This window comes from Panthera uncia (assembly GCF_023721935.1).
Source record: "Panthera uncia isolate 11264 chromosome B2 unlocalized genomic scaffold, Puncia_PCG_1.0 HiC_scaffold_24, whole genome shotgun sequence".
NCBI classification, from domain to species: Eukaryota; Metazoa; Chordata; class Mammalia; order Carnivora; family Felidae; genus Panthera; species Panthera uncia.
This window is the reverse complement of record NW_026057580.1, coordinates 87,364,810-87,379,121: the sequence shown is the minus strand read 5'-3', so window position 1 is coordinate 87,379,121 and position 14,312 is coordinate 87,364,810. Positions and strand designations below refer to the sequence as shown.

At 39.2% G+C, this 14,312-nt stretch overlaps 1 protein-coding gene across 1 annotated transcript in view; it reads right to left on the bottom strand.

The window, feature by feature from the left end:
• ENPP3 (ectonucleotide pyrophosphatase/phosphodiesterase 3) overlaps nucleotides 1–13,353 on the bottom strand; it is a 75,325-nt gene extending 61,972 nt beyond the window's left edge. Inside the window, exons 1-4 of the mRNA XM_049654382.1 lie at nucleotides 13,230–13,353; nucleotides 9,597–9,672; nucleotides 3,729–3,851; nucleotides 1,851–1,976 (exon numbers count right to left, since the gene is read on the bottom strand). Of these exons, the coding sequence (XP_049510339.1) occupies nucleotides 1,851–1,976; nucleotides 3,729–3,851; nucleotides 9,597–9,672; nucleotides 13,230–13,307 (403 nt within the window). The 5' untranslated portion in view covers nucleotides 13,308–13,353. The remainder of the gene's footprint in view (nucleotides 1–1,850; nucleotides 1,977–3,728; nucleotides 3,852–9,596; nucleotides 9,673–13,229) is intronic.
• Nucleotides 13,354–14,312: the final 959 nt, after the last annotated feature.

Below are 14,312 nucleotides of genomic sequence, written 5' to 3'. Positions count from 1 at the left end.
GCAAAAGGAGGACCGATCACTAAACTTCATTTTAATATCATTCTGGGAATTATCTAAAATGGACGTTATCTAATCAAATGGATTATCTAATTACCTAGGAATGTATACCTTTATTTAGCTTATTCTTTACCATTTATTTTACTTCACAGTAACAATAGCAGTTAATTGGTAGAAAAGTGATAGCAACATAACTGATTCTTGTCTGATAACAAAGAAATTTTCCTGTAGAAATGCAAATCATTTCTATCCCACCAAAAGTTACAGTACTGTTTACCTCATTCTAACATTCTTTCCATACTATATATACTTAGTCTCTTTCATTCTCTTTAAGCCAACTGAACATTCCAGTTGGTTATCTCATGAATGAGCTAATTACTCTTTGACATGTTCACGTTACATTTATATGAGAGTTGTGTTTTTATCTTTTGAAAATTATACTTTGTCAAGATGAGACAAGACTGGCCATTAGTTGATCATTGCTGGGGCTAGGTGCCAGACATATGGGGAGATCACCATACTATTCTGTTCTGCACATGTGTTAGAAGTTTATCATAAAATCTTTAAAATTCCAAACTTAAAATGTAAGAGTAACTGGCTGGTTTCTTCCAAAATTATTCAAATGCCTTCAAGCTACTGCTTAAAGATTTAATTTTGGCAAAAATCATGTAACCTCTTTAAACAAAATGTTGACTCCTTACAGTAAGAACACATTTACATTTATTTTGAAAAATAAGCTGAAATGATGAAATTAACTCCATCAAAGTGCCCAATTAGTGGTGGTAGTAAACTTCTACACTGCTAAACAATTATTTTTGTATCTATTAAGTTTGAACAATATTGTGCAAGGAATTCAGCAGGAAATTTTACCATATGACCTGAGGACCAGTCTTGAGATAAAAAGTTAAAAGTTATATATTTGGGGTAAAAGCTGGGAAAATATAGAGGTCAGAGGCAGTGTGGTCAGTGAACTTATAGAAATAAGCAAGCAAGAAATTATGCTTGCCTTTGTGAATGTAGCAGAATTTTTAATGATACAATACTAAATGTCAAGCAATAATTATTTGAAAAAGAAGTTACCATTTCAGGCTTTTATTTTTCTTTTTTTGATAGCTCTTTTTAGTTGGTTTTCAATTACATTTTGTAATAAAAACTGATTCATCCATTAGTGCAAAACCTATTTTCTACTAAGAGATTACAGTTAATGTTTCTTCTATAACATCTTCCTCCTAGTCCTCTTATCGGGTGTGGCATTATGAAAAAAAGGTTGATAGCTTGAAGCAATTTTGTTGCTGTGTGTTTATGCTCACTTTTCATAAATTTCATTAGGTGTTCAGAGGGATTAGTAATTAAAAAAAAATCTACAGTATCTCACTTAGAGCTGGAATCAGGAGTTGAACCTGTATCCTAATCTTGGCTCTACATTAACTCTCTCATGGTCTTTAATCAGTAATTTAACCAGTCAGGACACAGCTGTTTCAACAGTAACATTGGTTTAACAGACTGATATACAAGCCAGATAATCTCTTTCCTCATGTTTTAACTTTAGGATCTGCCATCTGGTGTCTCAAACCACAAGTATTTCTATCATAGTCATTGGACTAGAGAAACCTTGCCTTACCAAAAAATACAGAACTTTCACCTTTCTCTTCTTTTCTGTAGTCCCTATGTTATGAGCTCCCTCTCTCTACAGCACACAAGCCACATTTCTTCCCACGGTAAACACACTGGCCATTTCTTCTACGTGGAGTAGCTCAAGATTCTCTGACTCGTTTTCGTTTATGCAGCCTAGACAAGTCAGCTCTGGGGTCACTGAACCCGTGGAGGCAAATGGTTCAATCTCCTCTGCTTACCTTGACAGACACTGTTATAGTCAGCACAGCAGTCTTTCCTCTGCAGACAATCATCTGAACAAGAGCAGAGGCTGGAATCTAGTCTGGTCTCCCCACAACGAAATCTATTGCATGTCCATATTTGAGCTGTAAAATCACACAGTTCGGTTGCCAGCATTTAACTTCTTGTAAGTATCCAATATCAAACATGAATTCCATGCGTTTATCCCTGTATTACTGGGCAGTCAAAGTCTTGGCTTATCGCCCTAATAAATGAGAATATGTAAGACAAACAAGGGGCTATCCACCGCTTTTCTTCATTTGGCACGGGTGCAGTCTTTCAAGCAGCAGCTCTGATCCACCTAGCAGGTACACCTCTGAGTTTGGAGAAACTCTGAACACTGGCTCTGTCCCCACCCACCCCACCCTATTGGGAAATAGGAGTTCCCAACAGCGATGAACCGTTATGCCTGAATGATTGTTGCCACCCGAGAGCAGTTTTGTCTAAGGACAGGCAGCAAGGAAGAGGCAGTGACAACAGAAGTAGCAGGAACACGGTCAGGTGGGTAAGGATGTAGGGAGGTCAGGGCACCTCGCAGCTGAGGGTGACAGAACTGGTGGATGAGCCTCCGCCATGCCCTTGCTGTTCTCCCAGGCTATGTGCTCAGTTATGACATCAGTGTAAATAAACATCTGGGCTAAAAACAGCAAGAGACTGCACCGCCGTTGTTTCCTAGTGCCACCTGCTAGGAGTCAGTGTCTAAAATCAACATCAGCCCTGTGCGGAGACAAATGCATTGAACAGGTAACTGCTGTGTGCTTCCATTGTGCACAAAGTTCTTCATTGCCCTTCACTTATTATTAGAAAATACTGGGAAAGGTTTAGTAAAGGGAATACACATCTTATCTACAGTACATTATCCCTTCCCTCTTATCCTTTTCAGAAAGCGTAATGTAAGGAGTTCTGTTATTCCAGTCTTACTCTCCTTGAATCACTAGCCACCCCTGTATGCACATGCCGTCACTGGTTTCTTAAAAAATTAAACATTGTGAATGGTCTCTTCTCCCCAGAGAATAGTGTTTTTCAAGTTGCGTTCTGTGGAGCACTGGCATCAGAATCACCAAGATGATTCTGCTTTCCAAGTGAATCTTATGCATCCTAAAATCTAAGAGCCACTGCCAATGAAACTAAGATGATTAACTTGAGTCATAGTGAAACTCCATTGTGACATCTGTACTCCATGCAACATACACAGCATCTTGTCTGCTAGAGACTAGTACTCCTCAACCTCAATCAGATCAAGTGTGGACTCTATGTTTAGTACTGTAAAGGGGGGAATGGTAATCATAGATCCCATACACAAGCTGTTATGAGTTAAATAATGTCCCCACAAAATGTTGGAGTCCTAGCCCCCAATGTCATGAATGTGACCTTGCTTAGAAAAAGATCTCTGTAGACACTCAAGTTAAAATGAGGTCCTTAGTGTGGGCCCTATCCAGTGCGACTGGTATTTTTATAAAACGGGGAAAGTTGGACATGAACTCAAACACAGGGAAGACTGCGAAGACACAAGAGAACTCTCCGTGAAGACGGAGGCAGAGTTTGGGGTTACGCTACCACAAACCAACAACTGCCAGTGACTGCCAGCAACCCACCAGCTAGGAGAGGGGCAAGGAACAGATTCTCCCTCATAGCCCTTAGAAAGAACCAACCTTCAAAACAGCTATATCCTGGCTTTCTAGCCTCTGGGACTGTGAGAAAATGAATTTCTGTGGGTTAAGTCTCCCCCTCCCCAGTTTCTGTGTTATGGCAGCCCTAGAAAACTAACACACATCTGGACGTGCATTCGTGAAAGCACAACCAACATGTTACAATGAACTTATCCTCAGAGTCCATACTTGATTTCACACAGGTGTCTTCAAAATCCCAGCAACAGTCACCCCGCTGTTTACATTCCATATCACACCGGCAGCTCTCCAGTCCTCTGAATGAAGAATCAAAGCATTTCTTCCTGCAGCTGCCTGCAGAGTAGAGGAAATGAGAAAACCAGTGCTTAGGAGTTATCCGGTATCTCAGAGCTGGATGAAGCACGCAGAAGAGGTACCTAGTACAGACCTCTGACCTCTGTAGGTCAAACAGGTATTTTGTTATTGCGCTGTATGATTCATCAGTGCAAAGTGATAAATAATAAGCGATTTTTCCGTAGGACTCCAGAGAGGTCCCAGACTCAGAAATACCAGGCACCATTAGGTGAAGGTAGGAGGCACAGGCAGAGGCTAAATGTAGTGGAATTGGGTGAAAGTCTGGAGCTGGAGCAGCAACTATCCACCCCACTTCTGTCTTCACACTGAAGGCTCATAATCTGGAGAAATTTAGGAAAAGTAGCTTTCCTCACAGAGGCAGACACAGAGGATAGCTACGAGGAGAAAAGAGGAACACGCCATATTCACAAACGTGAACAGATGGTTACCAGACATTTGAGAATGGCAAGATAATATCCAACATAAAAACATAGACCAAAACAAATAAGAAGAGAAAGAAAGAAAGAAAGAAAGAAAGAAAGAAAGAGAGAGAGAAAGAAAGAAAAGGAAAAAGAAAAGCTTGATTGAAAAGGAAACAATGCAAGGAATGGAAGAGTTAAACACAAATATACACACGCACAGCTAATGGTGAGATCCTGTGAAGAGACAACATTGTATCCATGAAATAAGAAAGAAAGCTATAATTTAAAAAAGAGAAATAACATCCTGGGAATAAAAACATGAGAAATAAAAACATAAGAGCGGTAATGAAAAATTCAGTAGAGGGGTTGTGGTAGGCAGAATCATGGTTCCCAACATGATTTGTTCCCCTAATCCCCAAGACTGAATATGCTATGCTGTTTTACACAGCAAAGAGACATTGCAGATGTAATTAAGGCTATTACTTAGTTGACCTTAAAACAGGAATGTGGTACCTAAAAGTGAAAACAAAGAAAGTGGAGATGATATTATTAAAGAATTCACATTATAAAATTCACCAGAACTGAAAAGCTTAAATTATTACATCAACATTTCGCAGGGCAAAACTCACACCAAGAGCTCAACAGGAATAAAGTGATCTTGAAAGCTCACGGAGAAAAATCATAAGCAATCTGTAAAAGATCACAAGTCAGAATGGTATCAAATTTCTTAAAAGCAATACTGGAACCTAGAAGATAGGAAAGCAATGTCTTCATTTTTTTTAAAGGAAAATTATGTTCATCTCAGAATTCAGTATCTAGCCAAACCATTAAGTGTTAAGTTAGGGTGATGAAGATATCTTTATATAGGTAAGAACTCAAGTTAAATCTTACATGCATCCTATTTTAGGAAACTACTAAAGATGTTCTTTAGCAAAATGAGGAAGTAACACAAAGAGATCCAAAAACTATGAGATCCAACACAATGGAGAGTCTAGCAAAATAACAACCATAGGTATATGAGAGCAAACTAAGAGAGCAAACAACACAGATCAGAGCAGCAGGACAGAGGAACAAAAATTAAAATAAAAGATATCACTCTATACCTAACTTTACACTGCCAAAAATGAGAGAGCCAGAGAATGCCAAGAGTTGGTGGGGATACATGGTAAAGACAGAGTAGGCTGTAGCAGCCATTCTAGGAAGCAATCTGGGGCTACTCAACTGAGTTAAAATACAAACCCTAATTATGAGGGAGCTTGGGGCAAGCTGAAGGCAAAATATAGGTTGGTACACATACACACACCCAGGTGGAATATGTGTGATATTCCTCGGACACTCCTGGCTACCCAAGAACAAAGGAAAGGGGTTTAAGTGCTTGCCATGGTAATACGGGAAACTAAAGCAAATGAAAAATTAAATTCCCTTACTGCCTACAGCCCGTTGACAAGTCCTTGAGACAGGCAGAGTGACCTCCCTCTAGGAGCTCAGCTGCTGGATAATGCTTTGCTAGGGGCAAAAAGGAATCTTGGCATAACATTATCCCAACTTTGAGGATCCCGTAAGTCTGCTTCCTTTACCCCAACTGCCCCAAGATATATGCTGGCAATCATACTCCAAGCTTATGGCCCCCTGATATACATCTAAAGGGTCTCATGCCTGAGGTTTTATAAAATGGTAATAAATGGCATTTCCCTAGTAACAGCTAGCCCCTCAAGGTCCTGGAAACCCTGCTTCCAAAATTCCTTAGAGACTTACTCTATCCTTGACCCTCTCCCAATCTGAGGGTATGTAATGAGTTACTGGTCAGGACCCCAGTGAAGTTCTTCCTGCCCATGGGTCCTATCCCCATGCTTTAATAAAATCACCTTTTTGCACCAAAGACATCTTCAAGAATTCTTTCTTGGCCATGAGCTCCAGACCCCACAAACGCTCCATCACCCCAAAATTTCATCACTAAGACCCAGGAATTCTATCCCTGGTAGATGATGAAGCAATCTCACACAAGTCCATAAGGGAACATGCAGGATATATGTGGTGTAAAGGAACTAACGTCAGTCGGGCACTGGGGGGAGAGCATAGGTTAAATAGTACATTAGATACATGCTAAAGAGTATTAAGTAGTAAGTAGATAGATGCATAAGAATAGATGCATGATAACAATGTAGATCGATCTTAAGAAACATTCAGTGAAAAAGTAACCAAAAAAGTGTTATACCATTTATACAAAAGGCCTGTACATTTTTATATTCACTCACCTGCTTTGAAACATTTTCTGCACATGGTTTCTAGGAAACAACAATCACTTGGCTTTCCTCCCACATTCCTGACAAATTCTTCCTAGGCTTCATCTGTGGGTTTTTTCCCCCACCGCATGTTCCCAATTCTGTAAGGTTAGTGTGTTCCAGTCACATTGCTTTAAGTCCCACATATGATGCTGATAACCACCTCACTGTATGTCCATCTAGAACTTCCCTTCAAAAGACAGCCTCATATATCCAACTGCCTTCGTGGTTTTTCCTCTTGGACATCTAGTAAATATTTCAAATTTAACATGTCCAAAAACGAGCTCCCGATTATTCTCCCCAAACCAGCTTCTTCTACAGTGTTTCCCATCTCAGTTAGGGAATTTCTGTATTTCCAGCTGTTCCTATCAAAAATCTTGAGGTCATTCTTCTTTCTCCGTATCCATTCTGTCAATAAAATCTATCTACCACATCAAAGATATCCAGGACCTAAACATGTCTCACCAGTTACAATCACTGCTGTAGTTCAAGACATAAAACTTGTATGGATTATGGCAATAATTTCCCAGTTGGTGTTCCCCACGTCTCCTCGTTTCACTCTGCCATTTATTCAAACACAGTAGCCTGAATGAGTGTACCGAAAGCAAACCACAGCATGTCATTTCTCTGCTCCAATCACTTCCCAGCACTCTCAGAATAAAAGCCTGTGGCCATATTCAATCTATCAGCCTCACTGATTTGGCTTCTCTTCAGTCCTTTGGTCCATCTCATTTTATGACCAACCTCCTTCTTGTCCTCTTAGTTCGAACTCACTGATCTTGTTACTTGTTAAATGAACTTGCCAGGCAAGCTCCTGCCTTAAGCCTTTGCACTTGTTTTTTTTCCTCTCGCCTGGAGTGTCCCTCCACAAATATCCCTGTTTCTCCCTTACTTCTTCAGCTCTTTACAAAAGTTATTTCACATACACCCCCAATCCTACCCCAACTCAATATTTTATAATCCCCTTTTCAGCTTTACTTACTCCCTAGCACTTTATCATATATATATATATATATATATATATATATATATGACTTATTTATTTTTTTATTGTCTCCCTTCCATGCTAGAATGTAAACTCTTTGAAGTTTCCCAGTAATTAGAATAGTACCTAGCATACAGTCAGTGTTCAATTATTGAAGAGTAAGTAAAAAGCATGTGTACATAAAAGAACACATTTTTTAATGTTTTATTTATTTTTGACAGAGAGAGAGAGAGAGACAGAGAGACAGAGCATGAACGGGGGAGGGGCAGAGAGAGAGGGAGACACAGAATTGGAAACAGGCTCCAGGCTCCGAGCCATCAGCCCAGAGCCTGACGCGGGGCTCGAACTCACAGACCGCGAGATCGTGACCTGAGCTGAAGTTGGACGCTCAACCGACTGAGCCACCTAGGCGCCCCAAAAGAACACATTTATAAGAATACATACAAACTCGGGGCGCCTGGGCGGTCTGTGAGTTCGAGCCCCGCGTCGGGCTCTGGGCTGACAGCTCAGAGCCTGGAGCCTGCTTCGGATTCTGTGTCTCCCTCTCTCTCTGCCCCTCCCCCGTTCATGTTATGTCTCTCTCTGTCTCAAAAATAAATAAATGTTAAAAAAAAAAATTAAAAAAAAAAAAAGAATACATACAAACTCAAACTAGAAGAACTACTTTTAAAATTCACACTGCCTATGAAAAGCAGGTTAACTGGAATGGAGAATGGTGAAAATGGTCCAGGGTTGGGGATTAGGAATCAGTGGTAAAAGAATGAGGAGGTGAATATTTCAAGAGCGCTGGCAAAGGAGGGGCTGGAGTTAAATACCAAAGTCCTGGAGGGGGTGGTGCCACATGAGGGTTGACAGACGGAGATAAAAGGACAAGAATAAGGAACAATGACACTGGGAAGCCAGCCAGTAGGTGCAATAAAATAAGGAGGTGAGAGAAACAGCCAAAATAACCAGAGATTAGTATGTGCCTCTTGCAATTAATTTACGTAATTTAAGAGAACCAAGAAGTGATGTACTTCTGTGCACACTTACATCAGAATAATACTACTAAAGTGGCCCAGAAACACTTGTTAGATCTAGGCCTAGGGCTCTGTAGTTCAGAAACACAACCTGTAGCTCTGTACTATAATTCAGAAACACAACAGCCAAGTGACTCAAAAAAGATAGTAATTTTCCAGGTAAGGTCCACCTTTTCAGTTCTGCCGTGTTCCCATGGTATCCTGGGAGTACTGAATGTTTGTTAATTTTTAAGTGAAAACATAACTGAAAAATTGTTTATCAGTCTCACCAAGAGTCTCCCTAATGAAGAAGCAAAAAGACCTTCCCCAAGGGAGTCAAACTAAAAGTTAATCGGCCAAATTAAAAAGGAGAACAAATGATCTCATGTTCGACCTCCTACTTCCCCTTAATAAAAGTACCCAAACAATACATAACAAAACTTAGACAATGCTTGTAAATGATTTATTTATTGTTCATATTGACCAGATATTGCAAAAAAAGATGTATTTTGATATGTTGCAGCATCTTTCTCCAATTTTTTCTTTGCTTCTCAGGAGGAAAAATAAAGAAACATGAAGCTTTTAGTCTGCACTACATTTCAAGAATGTGTCATTGCCTAGCCAAGAAATAGTGAGATTTCAAGAAGAAAGTGATACCTTCTCCCAGGAGGTCCTGGGAAGGGAGTAACCAAGACTTCTGAGGCCAAGTTTATCAGCAGGTAGGAATGACTAGAGTAGATGTTGAGACAGAAGGAGTCTTTGATCCAGTTATCAAATACTCTATGAAGGTGAGAACAAATGAGGGGAAAATACAGGAATGATATGACTCTCAAAGGAGTAAGGGGTGAGGGTAAAAGAGTGAAGTCCAGAAATGACATTGGATAATGCTAACCACAGATGTGGGCTCCCGATAAGTGCGGTGTGGGAGAAGAAGAAACCTTGGATGAGACTGCTCTACGCAAGAGAGAGGGGGCTCGAGACAGGGGACAAGTTTCAATGGTAAAGGTGAGGAGAAAGGAGGAATCAGGAAATGTGTTGAGAAAACACTGAGGGGTTACCTTGCTCCTCTTGTCGCCTGAGTCCAAGCCCCAGGCCCAGTCCAAGTGACACAATCACCAACAAAGCAAGGAGAACCTATATTTAAAATAAGGAAAAGTGGCCTTTACAATTTTTAAAAAATGTACAAAGGTGCAAAGATCCCGCCCTCCATCAGTGAATCTAAAGCCCCACAGCAAGCTAGTTATTCATAACACCAGATCCAACAGTGACAGGGGAACGTACAATTTTAAAGGCCTGAAAATAAGAAAGCTCTGGGCACAAGTTTAAAATAGTATTTACTACAGATCTTTAAATTCCAATGTATGAGTCCTGGTTAGCATAACCCCAGATTGAGTTAAAGCATGGATGAAACTACGAGGGCCATTTACCTTTGCCCACTTCTCATTCTTAACTAGGTACCTGTTTGGAGATGATTTATCTAAGAGCATTCCTGAGTTGTGAAATCGTTAACTACCTCATTCCTAGGGAGCAGGGGTTTCCCTCCCAGCTCTGTCCTATGGAGGGGATGAGAATAGTTAATACGTGTGAAAATACAGCATTCAAATAATTAACTGGCAAATGATCCGCTTTGATCTCTAGCACAGACAACGATGTGGAAGCTCTGTGACCAAAGATTGTGTGTGTCACTCATTATCACTACTGCTGACAAGGCTCTTCAGTGTAGTGGACTTTATGCAATGACTAGAATTAAACTGTGATATAATTGCAGAGAATTATTCCCACTCACCTTTTTCCCCACCCAGTAAGTCCAATGATAAGCATGCTGGATGACAGAGCTTGAAAAACATATATTGCCATAGAATATGAACACAACAAACACATGAATTACTTAGGAATGTATTTTACAACTCCAATAACCTTTGTTATAGCTTTTTAAAAAATCACTTTCATAAAAAACACAATAACAAAATTTGCTTCGATAATACTGTAAACCACTGATTTTGTTTTCACTCTGAAAATCATCTGGAAAATTAACATATCTAATTTTTACAACAGCAGTGGATTCAGGGACTGGGAAAATATGTGAAAATACTATGTAAACAATTCTTTTTTTTTAATATTTTATTTTAAATAATCTCTATACCCAACGTGGGGCTCAAACTCACAACCCCGAGATCGAGAGTCACATGCTCTATGGACTGAGCCACCCAGGCACCCCCTATGAAAACAATTCTTACATAAAGTCTGAAACTTCGCCCAGGTTTCAGTGACCTTCCAGCATTCAGTGGAAAGAATGGAGAGGGAAAAAGTGAACATAAATAGTTACTAAATAGCATCACTAGCACTGAGTCCCTTATTATGATGCTAAAAAGCCACTCATGACCAGGACTAGGAATACAAAGCAGGGAAACACTGGGACATAGTCCCTATGGTAAACCTCATAGATTTACAAAATCTATGTAAATCATAGATTTAAAAATTGGTATATTTTGGTTTACATCTTATCATTAGTCCTTTTACCATTCAAACTTGATGGGAAAATAAACAGCATCTAGCTGTCCCTAGGATGCTCTAGAACTTTCTCCTGTTAAATCTTAGTGTCTGTTTCTTGACGACTCTACTTGTTCTGTGTATTTTTGGCTTGCTCTCGCATTATTCTGTAAATCCCCTGAGAAGAAGCTTCTTCATTTTTAAAAAATTTTGTTTAAAGGGGCAGAGAGAGGGGGACAGAGGATCTGACAGGCTGACAGCAGTGAGCCGATGTGGGGCTCCAACTCACAAACCATGAGATCATGACCTGAGCTGAAGTGGGACACTCAACCGACTGAGCCACTGAGGTGTCCCAAAGAAGCTTCATTTTTAATCTCCTATAATGACTTCCCCTAAATGAGTAATTCTGAGTTAGCTTCTTGATATTTAGGTGCATATGCATCTTAAACTATTTATGCTAGCTACAAAATGGACAGGGAAGAACTCGGACTCCAAAAATCACCAAGAAGCCAACATTTGGCTTTAGAAAGCTGTATAAAGAGTGCCAGCAACACAGTAGATACATCTAAAGCTTCTTGAATGAAACCTATGTTAAAATTTGGAAACAGGGTATTTCTGAAACTACAATTTTAAAATACTGAGCTTCTAGGGGCCCCTAGGTGGCTCAGTCAGTTAAGTGCCCGACTTCGGGTCAGGTCATGATCTCGCGGTTTGTGAGGTTGAGCCCCATGTCAGGCTCTATGCTGACAGCTCGAAGCCTGGATCCTGCTTCGGATTCTGTGTCTCCCTCTCTCTCTGTCCCTCCCCTGCTCATGCTCTGTCTCTCTCTGTCTCTCTCTCTCAATAATTAATAAGTGTTAAAAAAATTAAAATACTGAGCTTCTATTATACATACTAGTAAACCACTGGAAGGATAGAAAGAAGGAACATAAGTGATGCACAAAATTTTGCTTTCAAGGAGTTTATAATTTCTTTAATTTATAGATGGAATAAATCTAATAAATGGCATAAGAGTTAAAAGAGCACTCTAAAGTTCCCAGAAGGATAATGACTAAATAGAGTATCTTGACAGTTTACTTTGTTATAGTTCCTGGGCTCAATGCTCACACACATTTCTTCATTTACTTCTAGAAACAATGCTTGAGTGACAGAATGGTGGTGACATTACCTAAGGCAGGGAACTTAGGAGAAAAATGCAGCAGGATAGGTGTGAGAAATTATGCAACTGTTTTTGGCTGGAGTTACTGGATGAGAGCCAGCAAGCAGGCATTTGAAGTCTTGTGCCAGAAACTCAGCAAGAAGTCAGACCTACCGGCCTACTTGAAATTCTTGGTTGAGAATATGACTTTTACAACCATGAAAAGATGAGATTGCCTAAAGGAAAGATATTTAGACAAGGTTTGGTGGAATGCTATGTGCAAGAAAGAAGAAAGTCAGCCAAGAATGCAGATAAAGAGAAAAGTCATAAAAATGGGGATATTAATGCCATCACGGAAGCATGGGGAGAGAATAATTCAAGATGAGAACAAAACAATATCCACATATTGTTGTTATGGAGACACAGCAGGAGGACAGAGGAGAAGGAAAGACTTTCAAGAAGATGACTTCAGGAGAGTGAAAACAAGCAAGGGAACAGGGAATGAATGGGTGAGTGGTGAGAAAACCGGGGCAGTGGATGGAGCTCCCCTTCCCCAAACATTTGAGAGTAATCAAATCAAGGAAAGCTTTATTTTTCAGAACAGGGAAGATCTTAACATATAAAAAAAAAAAAAAAAAAGCAAAGAGAAAAAAGGTAAAAGAGGCCATCTTTAGGAGTAAAGAAAACTAGATAAAAGCAACAGTCCAACAAAGAATATGATATACAGTGATCTTTGATTTTTTACTCTGTGGTCTTAAAAATATTCACGCAATAAAATGGTGATTTGGGATGGGATTATAATCGTGCTAAAATCAATGCTGCAAAGTGTTTTGCCACAAGATGCCAACTTTTTAGGATGGATCAGATATTAACTTGTTATTCAAATTTCTTAGGCAAAATGGTATTCAAAATATTAACGTGGCATTGGAGCTGTCACAAGGGCCAAAGTGTATGCAATCACTTAAAACTTTACACTCAAAAAGCAACACCAATGTAAATGGGGAGTCATACACTTAACATTTATCACAAAGCTACAAAGACTAAAATTAAAAGCTGTACTTACAATACAAATTATCTTATACGTCCTAACAGTGCTCCTCTTGACAGGTTCTTCCATTGATAGAGTCTGCGTAGACTCCATTAGCTGTATAAACCTGTTTTACTAGAAGACAGTAGTACTCCTTCCTTTTTCTAGTCCAGCAAAGAGAAACTGAATGAGTTACACAGCTGTGAGTAACTTCAATGTTTTGGAAGGTCACAGCTCGTTAATGATTGGACAATCAAAAGGGAGGAAAAAGGCTGTAATGACAATAGTGTCATGAGATGAAAGTCCTCTTCCAGGACATTGTAGACAAATACTACATATTAATAAAAATACATGTAACAATAATAATAATCAAATTTTAATACAATTTGATCATTTGTTTTCTTCAAAAATAACCCAAAACAAATGGTTTTGTTATAGAAATTCCAGGGAGTTTCTACATTTGTAATACACTTCATTTCACAGTTGAAAGTCAACATACTAAAAATGTGCTTTAACCATATAGGAATCCCATAACTCTGTTGAATTTATATAAAGTACTTAATTATAAAAGAATTATGTCTTCTTGTTTTAAAGGGTTCACAGTTTGAAATGTTTTCATACGTATTATCTCATATCAAACTTAACAACATCCCTTATAAACATTTTATTCCTCTTTTGTAGTTGAGTCAAATAAAAGTCAAAGTCAGGTCTGTGACTTACTTGTCCCAAGTCACATATTTACTAGATTCCAGAAGTAGAACTGAAACCCAAGTCTTCTACTCCCCAAATTCAAGTTAACTTTCACTGAGCAATTAAACTCGCTCTTTTCTTCTTTACATAGACAAGAGCATCCTCATACATGCACTTCATGCTGAGAAGGGGAGTACAGGTTTATGATGAAAGAAATAAATTAACAGCAATGTAGCCAGAGAGTTATGGTAAATGGTGGGCATAAGCTCTTCCAGCTTAAATGACCCTAAGGCAGTAATTCTCAAAATGTGATTCCCTGGAACACTAGTCCTATGAAAACCTCCTTGGTTACATAAAGCTTTAGAACTCTTTTCTAATGTAAAGATTATTAAAAAAAATCCTGTAGGCTCAGTATAGTCTTTGGAAAAC